Source organism: Octopus bimaculoides, chromosome 19 (assembly GCF_001194135.2).
Source record: "Octopus bimaculoides isolate UCB-OBI-ISO-001 chromosome 19, ASM119413v2, whole genome shotgun sequence".
NCBI lineage: Eukaryota > Metazoa > Mollusca > Cephalopoda > Octopoda > Octopodidae > Octopus > Octopus bimaculoides.
The window spans coordinates 24944577-24954193 of record NC_068999.1 but is presented as its reverse complement, the minus strand read 5'-3'; the positions used below and the strand labels follow the sequence as shown (position 1 = coordinate 24954193).

Below are 9617 nucleotides of genomic sequence, written 5' to 3'. Positions count from 1 at the left end.
ATTATTACTACTACTACTACTACTATTATTATTATTATTATTATTATTATTATTATTATTATTATTATTATTATTATTAAGGCAGCGAGCAGGTAGAATCGTTAGCATGCCGGGCGAAATGCTTAGCGGTATTTCGTCTGTCTTTATATTCTGAGTTCAAATTCCGCCGAGGTCGCCTTTGCCTTTCATTCCTTCGGGGTCGATAAGTTAGGTATCAATCTAGTACTGGGATCGATCTAATCGACTGGACCCCTTCCCCCAATTTTCAGGCCTTGTGTCTATAGTAGAAAGGATTATTATCATTATCATCATCATCATTATTTAAATATGTAGTCATTTAAATAACTTGATAGATTTCATAACGAAAATACTGATCTACGCCCTGACAACTATTACTGAATTTTCTGTCTCATTCCTTAACATAAAAGACTAGGATTCTTAATCGTTTTAATATTATAGATATTTAACTTGCAAAACCAAAATGTCAAATGGAAAAGATGTCAGCACATAATCTGTGATATCATAACCCATCGTAGACTCCTTTGGACAAGGCAATTTGCCTGCTTTGTCTATTTATCTGATAATTAGTAACCAGTAATACAAGGATTCTTTTCTAAGCATCTGATTAAGCTATCTCAAATATTATGTCATCATAAGACATGTTTAACCGTTTATGTAATACCAATGACAGCTCTTGAACTATTTTATTAGGAATGTATTTGATTTATATTAAAAAGCATATGGAATCAAATGGGTTCCTGACGACCAGCGGTGACGTCGGAGGTTTGCATTCTACCATCACCACCGCTGCCACCGCCGCCGCCGCTAGGTGGCCACGCGAGTATCTTTGATAGACAAGAAATTGAATTTACACTAAATTAGACTCAAGAGATTATTAGAAAACCACTTTTAGCCTTCATCATACATTTAGATCGATTCAAATATGCTTAAGACATATTTGACCTGTGCAGAGGCCATATTCATTGCTAATTTGCTGCTGAGAAGTTTTCTCGCTTTCGGCAATAGGTATTAAAAACACCAATAATCATTACAAGGATACTACGAATGACCCTAAATGTGAAACGGCAACAACATATGACAAATGAATGCCGTGATGGAGACCTGCCGAAAGTTAGTGAGAAGATCAGGCAAAGACGGCTGCGACTATCTGGCCAATGTGTGCACCACCCTAAACTAGAAGCATCCAAATTAGTCTTGTGGAATTCACTTCATGGTGATGTAAGAAGAGAAAAACGTCGTCACGCTTACATCGACGACTTGATTGCAGACACTGGCCTGGAATGTGTTTAGAACCTCGAGGTAGTTATGATAGATCGAGAAGTGTGGCGGGTGAACTTTGTTGCTGCGCCCTGGGTTGAAACCCGGCCATAATAAATAATAAGACACCTTCTCTTGGCAGAACGGTGAATGTATTTCTCGCTTTTTAGGCAATCATCAGCAACGTATACGGTAAGAGGAGCAACTCTGGAATTACTTCGGAAACATTTGTTTCTTTATAGCAAATCACCATCAAAATATGAGTTGATCAAGCACAACACTGAACAAAATATTGTAGTGGGCGCGAACCCAAATATATTGTCAAAGATCCAAATATAGATTCAAATTATGGAATATAAAGAAAATCCAAAAAATGTGTTTGAATGTTGTGGTATAGAAGCTACTTTGTTTCGCTTGTTTATGAGATATTTAGTAACTGGATGTTGTTCAAGCAAGGTGTAATTATTATAACTATTTCAAATTTTGACTCAAGGCCAGTAGTTTTAGGGGCGGGGAGTAGTCGATTCCATCGGCCCCAGTATTTGGCTGGTGCTTAATTTTATCGACTCCAAAAAGATGAAAGTATTAGTCGACCTCGGTGGAATTTGAACTCAGCACATACTGAACCGAAATAAATGCTGCTAGGCAATTTTTCCCCACGCGCAAACGATTTTGACATCTTGCGACATTCAAGGTAGTGATTAATATAATAAAATAGTAGTCATTTTATATTTCGATTATTCACCCAGAAAAGGTACTATTCTCGTTGCTTTACATTAGTACCTGTAACAAACTTATAAAAATAGCTACTTTTGTTTACACTGTACTTTTATTCTCGAATTCTTCTTTGATTTATAAATCTGTGTCTTCGAGGATGGGTTTACATTGATTATTTTGATGATCTGATGGCAAAGAAAGAAAAAGATGCGTTCTGATTTTAACCATGTCTTTTTTGTTTACTCATGAATACTCATTAATGGTTTGCAGACGGCGACACTAAACTGAAGTTTGTTTATTAGAAGGTTTATCTCTTCAGAAAAACTAAGCGAACCATGGTTTTCCTTTACTTGTTTGTTTATATATAATTAAAACTGAGTCGATAAGACAAACTAGTCAAGAAATGGGTGGTTCGATTATGTGCTATCTGTAACTAAAACATTTAACTCACAACGGTCAACTCCAGTTAACACTAAGTAGATACTGCAAAACTAATTCATCTTAAGCATGACGTCAACTATAAAATCGATGACTGATTATTTGGCTTAAAGTGCTGTACTCAGTTTCTTCTACAGAAAAATTCCTTGAGATGGACTGGCGTTTTTCAGTTGCTTAGTCACAGAAACCGGATCGCATTGATGGTCTGAATGATCATAGAGGACTCTTCAGAGGTCCACGTCCTTCCAATAATGAAGGTGAATTTGAGATCACTTGTCCCCAATACGTAGCATATTGTGACTCTACATATTTGTTTTAGGATAATTAAACAGTTCTAATTTGAAGTTTTTCGACTTCATTTTTCAACTCCCCCACACTTATATTGTCATTTCTGATGAAATAGATCTATGATCGAAGATGTTCTAGTTGTAACTACATCTTATTTTCAGACACAACGTTTGTTGGAATATATTATCTAGTGTCATCGTCCTTTTTTTTTTAAGACAGTAGAGTATGGTTGAAGGAAGTTTAGCTGCTATTTCAGCAGATTGAATGACCACGTAAGGGTTTCCACGTTAGTTTCTTCATCTTTGTTTTTGATTGAGAGAGAATATGTTGATGTCAGTTTTAGTTTGAAAATGTTCAGTTATTGGATTAGTTCAAGTTTGAATATCAATGAAACAGATTTCTATATCGCAAGACGAATCCCGCTCTCCTCTTTATTAACTATTTCTTTTATCTTTTATTTGTTTAAGTCGTGAAACTGCGGCCTTGCTGGGACACCATTTTGAAGAATTTTTTATCGAATAAATCGACTCTAGTACTTATTTTTTGAAGTCTGGTACTTATTCTATCGGTCTCTTTTGTCGAACCGCTAAGTTACGGGGACATAAACACTCCAACGCAAGTTGTCAAGCGGTGGTGGGGGACAAACACAGACACAGAAACACGCGCACACACACGCACGCACGTACGCACGCACGTACACACACACACGACGGGCTTCTTTCAATTTCCGTCTATCAAATCCACTCACAAAGCTTTGGTCGGCCCGAGGTTATAAAAGAAGACACTTACCCAAGGTACCACGCGGTGAGAAGGAACTAGGAACCTTGTGGTTGGGAAGCAAGCTTCTTACCACACAGCCACGCTTATGCCTATATTTATATTTTGATACCGAGATGTTGGTATTAACGCTTTTTATGTAGAAGAGTCATAGAACACCTTCTTTTGTTCTAAAGAAGTCATAACGTGATTGGCTTTCTACGATGTTATTGCACCAGTTTTATCAATTAACAGTTGCCCAATGCATTCTCACGTTATTTCTTTACATTGCTCTGTGAGTACCATACTAGATTTCGAATGGTCTTGGAGAAATCCATTCAAGTAGTCTGTACACTACCGTTATATATTACTCAGTTATGCAATCAGTCTATATCTTTTCTGCCAAGCAGATGTTTTCCATCTTCACTGTATATGTGCTTGTGTTATTGCAAAATTTAACACACTCTTCAGTCTGAATATAGACTTAATCCGGAAAGAGAGAGAGAGAGAGAGATTATCTGAAAGATCAGTAAACATCTTACCGCTAAAACCCATATGTATATACCTTATACTGTTTCTAAAATGTTCCATGTGCCATCAAATATTTCCCTTTACCTCGACCTTCTTGCTATGTCTTTCACCGAGCAAACAACAAATATTATAACATTGTTCCGGAACAACCCACAACTCTCGATGGCCACTACACTCGGATGTTCTGGATGGCCTTCGACATCAGTTGGATTCAGAAGGTGACCAGAGAACAACTCATGACAATTTCATCCAGTCAATCAAGAAAATAACTGAAAGACGGATGCAATTTACTGAACTCTGTCTACAACTCGTAGTTTTCCGCCTGCCTGTCGGTCAAATGGGAACCAAATCATAAAAGGATGAACGAGCGGCATCCTTCCAAAACTAAGATCCCGATGGAGGATATTGATATTACGACCGTTGATGAAATAGAGTCGTCGATGATAAAATAGTATATTTGCCTCATCGTCTTGTCCGACGCAAAGGTGTTGTCGGTATTACAAAAAATGTTTATTACTGACTCGCGACTCTTCAAATATTAACTAACTTCAACTGCCAACATTCATCTTATTTGTTGACCTTTTTGGCACCAACTCTCTTTTATTCTGCAAAACCAGATTGACCTCATCAAGTTATGAGTTTGTGAAAAGATAGCTTTATCAAATACTTCTCTAATCACACCCTCGTAATAAACATCCGTAAAGAACTGCATACCTATAAAACTCAGCGTGTGTACCCATCTATTAAATTGCAGCAATTCAAATTGATTATCAAACTACGACCCAATATAAAAAGAGATTTTACTTCTCTCTGGATTATCAAATAAAGAACCATATTCTATGTCTTGTGTTTCATCCAGAACATTATTTTACGTTACTGGCGCATTTTGCCCGAGTGTAGACTAAAGCAATAACATGATTAAAATAAATAACACACACATACTGTTTTCCAAGAAATTATTTTCAGGATAGATGATGTGTATAACACTTTCATAAATAAAAAATGAAAAAAAAAAAAAGGTAATAGAAAGAATTTTGTTCTGCATCAGAATATCAATTTAATGACATCATCAAAACCTTAAAGTCGATAAGCAATTAACAACAGAGTTTTATAGACGGAAGCATTGACTTTACGATTGATAAGTTTGACATCAGTCAACTTTTCCTCTGTTGACTAAATCTAGTAATTGATCAACTGATACTTGAAGCAGAAAGTCATATGATGCTCGAGTTTTCATACAGCACACTCAAATACAAACAGGCGCTAATAAATTTATGCTTAGCTAAGTGTATTGATGTATGCTTAAGTAAAAGTTTAGATTGATAAACGAACATTGAGATACGAATATAAGTGTGTTCATAAGCGAATCAGAAAGTAACACTGAATTCCCTATATGGGAAAGGTTCAAACTACCAGAGCCCGAATTTCAAGTATATTCGTAGAGGTTGGATTAATACTGTTAGCTAAGTAAACCCTTATTAAAATTGAAGAAATGTGATTTATAGTTAGACAGACGGGGTTATTTCAGAGTCAAAGAGAATGCCTAAACCTTTAGCTGAGTATATGGAATCTTACCTATTATATTATAATATTATACGCAAGTTTAATAGATTATACATGCATAATTCATACTTATGTACGCATGCAAGTGTGCGTTTGCGTGTCTGTGCATGCACGTGTGCATGTAGGCTGCATCCACGGATATGAGCGCGCGCGAACAAGCGCGTGGATGCCTACAACAAGAGTTATAAGTGTGTAGGTGAGATTGTGCGCATGGATGTGTGAGAGAGTGTGTTTGTGTGAGTGCGTGCGCGTGCTGACGAAGATTTTCTCAGAAAATAAATAAGTCTTCCAATGGATTTTACACTCAAAAGTGTTGTGCAATAAAAATGAAATACAAATGAATTAATTTTAAACGGTCGTTATATTAATCTTCAATTCACTGTGAGCAACATAAAAGTTTAATTCAAAAACGTTATTAATGCAAGTAGCAACTGTTTAAATAGTAGCAAATTGGAAACTAAAAGTAAAATACGACTACCTTTCTGAAAGGATGAGAGAGAGAGAGAGAGAGAGAGGGAGAGAGAGAGAGAGAGAGAGAGAGAGTGAGAGAGAGAGAGAGAGAGAGAGATGGTGAGAATTTATTTAACAAATAAATATTTTAAAGTTCTTTCGTCCTCAGAAGCCAAGGAAGGAAAGAAGAGAAAAAGTTGTGAGAGACTTTAAAAGAGAATAGAGGAAATGGAGTGAAAATAAAATGAAGAGCAGGTGATGTTTTGCGTGTAGTTCTTAGGAGAAAGAGAAGCCGACAGCTCTTCGACTGCTAACAAATAGTGTTGAATTTTAAAATTCATTCTTCTTTTCAAAAGGTTTAATCGCCATATTGAAACCGGCACTCTGGATAAAGGAAAAACTGTTGGAAATATAAAGAATAATAAAGAAAGACGAACGCAACAGTGTCTGTCTGTGCATCAGGTACTTAAGAAGACACAATTTCTCTTAATATAGCGAAATGGTGACGCTGTTTGATAATGGAGCTATTGCGAGTAATCAGTCAGCCTCCCTTTTAACTGAAATCCTTAACCTTTACAATTATTACCTGGGTTAGTGAAGTTGAGGACTTGCGTATTTTTTTATAGTCCGTAAATTTTAAGAAAACGAAGGCAATCAGCTCTGTATCCATCACGTAAATTCCCTCTTTCTCTCTCTCACACACACGAGCGCACTCTCTTTCTCAATCTCTCTCTCTCTCCATCTATTTATTCTTCTATCACCTCTTTTATTTCTTTTCTTTTCTTCTTTCGTTCACGGTTTCTGATTCATTTAGAAGCACGAGACTTACATCTGTTATGTTGCTTGATGCCAGCCTGCTGTTTTACTCTCTTTCCCTCTCCCTCTTTCGTTCACTTTCTCTCTCTCTCTCTCTCTCTCTCTCTCTCTCTCTCTAATTCGCTCGCGTGCTTTCTCTTTCCGTCACTCTCTCAGTTTCCTCCCACCCTCTCTCTCCCCTCTTCTTCCACGCTCTTTCTCCCCCTCTCTCTTTCTCGCTTACTCAACCCTCTTCATCAATTCAGTACGCACTTGCGTGACTGAAATGGGGAAACACTAGGTGAGCAAATGCTCGTGAACTATCACCTTAATCAACATACTTATCACTTTCATTATCTCCAGCATCATCATCATCGATTACCATCCCTGTTACTATCCCATCTCAACCAGCACTTTGTATACCACCGCCGCCGCCACCACTATCATCATCACCATCATCCCTTATTGTCTTTGCCATGGTCACAGCTGACGTTAATATTGTCACCATTTGTATAACACCATCAATGTCGTCTGCGCCAGACCATCGTTATGATATGTGAAGTACAAAGATCAAATCTGTGTTCTATTGATACTGACTAATCCGATTGTGTTAATCCATTTTTTTAAAACTCTAACAACACCAACAATAGTAACAACAATCCTAATACCGACATTAGCAGCAGCCTCACAACAACATTCATAACAGATGCTAACCACCAAGAGAGAAATTCTTCTGCTGTCGGCTGCGTGTATCAGAAATAATAACAACTTGCTTGACACAAACACAAGTGGTCAACAACAATAAAGGGAAGAGCATCACCACGACGGCGGCGGCGACGACGAGAAAAAAACTGAGGACGATAATAAGAACTTCATCAACAAACAGGAAAAATGATGGAGACTGGAGACTCACAACAGGATCTTAAAGCGGGCCCCACCAACGTTACCTTGTTACCAATCGATGGAATGAGTCACAGCAGTGGACACAAAATTCAAGCCACACTGACCAGTCCAAGGTGTCGCAAATTCTTAGTGGTCTCCATAAAACGTCTGTGTATCATTTTACTCGCTGTGGCCGCTGTCGTTGGCTGGTATTTTGGAACCAAATCGAAACAGGGCAACTACGGTAAGGATTTCCCGGGTTTTCATATTCTTTTCCTTTATTTCAACAATTTATTTTTTTCATTTATTCACCTTTAGTGTTTCGGTTACAGGTAACAGTTAAATATAGTGACCCCCACCACACGTACGCACCTATGTATATATGTATGTATGTAGGTACTTTACGGTACATAGAAGATATAACATATATATATATATATATATTACGATAGCGAAACGTACATATATGCGTACTTACATATGTGTTCGACAAACATTCTTACATATACGGCGTCGATATATACAGTACACACACACACACACACACACACACACACACACACATACACACATACACACATACACACACACACACATACACACATACATACACACAACACATACACATGTGTGTGTATGTATGTGTATATACAGAGGACAGGTACACATACATGTATGTGTGTAAGACAGATGGATGGATGGATAATTAGAGAAATGTGTGTACACAGTGTTTTCAAGTATGCGTATGTATTATTGCCACCAAGTAACGTCAACATTGATAAACAGAGAAAAGAAACGAAGATGAAGGAGAGAGAGAGAGAGAAGTTGGAAAAAGGGTAGAGAGAAGGAAACCGAAAGAGCATGCCATGGAGAGGGAGGGGGTTCGCCATTAGGTAATTGTTAAGCTGTTTTGTTTGACAGCTTCAGTAGAAAGATACCTGAGATGTCATCTGCAAAGATATGCGCGTCTCCTAAAAACTGCTGACGGCTAACTAGCTTGTTTCACTCTTGTTACATTAGCATCTCACGTTGATAAAAGAAGAAGAAAAAAAAAGAGTAAATGAAATAAATAGCCAAGGAAGAGAACAGATGGAATGAAAGACGGAAAGAACACAAGACCGTTAAAAAAAGAAAAGAAAAGAAAAACAACGAAAACCTTTGGAATATCCCCCCGTTTAGTTCTTTCTCTGTTTTGCCAACAGCTCCCTGTGTGTGTGTGTGTGTGTGTTTGTGTGCACGTGTGTGTGTGTGTGTGCGTGCGTGTGTGTGTGTATATATGTGTATGTGTGCGTGTGTGTGTGTGTGTACACATATACGTATCTCTCTCTCTCTCTCTCTTTATATATATATATGCACATACTTGTACGTATATATGTATGTACTCATTTATTATTTGTTTTATATATATATATACACAGATATATATATACACTCACACACATACATATGTATATAAATATATACACACACACACACAACGCTGTTTCTGTAACTGTACACACACACGCACACACACTCGAATACAAATACTTTTTATATATTATTCCGCTTTGATATTAACATAATTCCTTGTCTGTAATAGTGAAAGGATTATGAAAACATCGATGAGAAGAATCCTATATCTTCATTTGAGATTCTGTGTATGTGTACGTGTATATGTGTATGTGTGCATTCGTGTGTCTTTGTGTGTGTTCTCATCTGTGTCACAAATACGGGCACTGTGCGCCTATATTTCTGTGTGCAGGTGCACATGATTCTGCTGTGTTACAACAAATATATATTTCGTAATTAAATGAAAACTATTCCATCAAATTTATCTACATAATCTATCATTCTACGTATTTTTATGCCGACTGGACTATCTATCTATCTATCTTATTGTGTGTATATATATATACATACATATATATATATATATA

The 9617-nt window shown here is 37.1% G+C and overlaps 1 protein-coding gene across 1 annotated transcript in view; it reads left to right on the top strand.

Moving 5' to 3' along the window:
• Positions 1–7047: 7047 nt before the first annotated feature.
• LOC106874532 (sodium/potassium-transporting ATPase subunit beta) overlaps positions 7048–9617 on the top strand; it is a 106614-nt gene continuing 104044 nt past the window's right edge. The window contains exon 1 of the mRNA XM_014922299.2: positions 7048–7942. Within this exon, the coding sequence (XP_014777785.1) occupies positions 7708–7942 (235 nt within the window). The 5' untranslated portion in view covers positions 7048–7707. The remainder of the gene's footprint in view (positions 7943–9617) is intronic.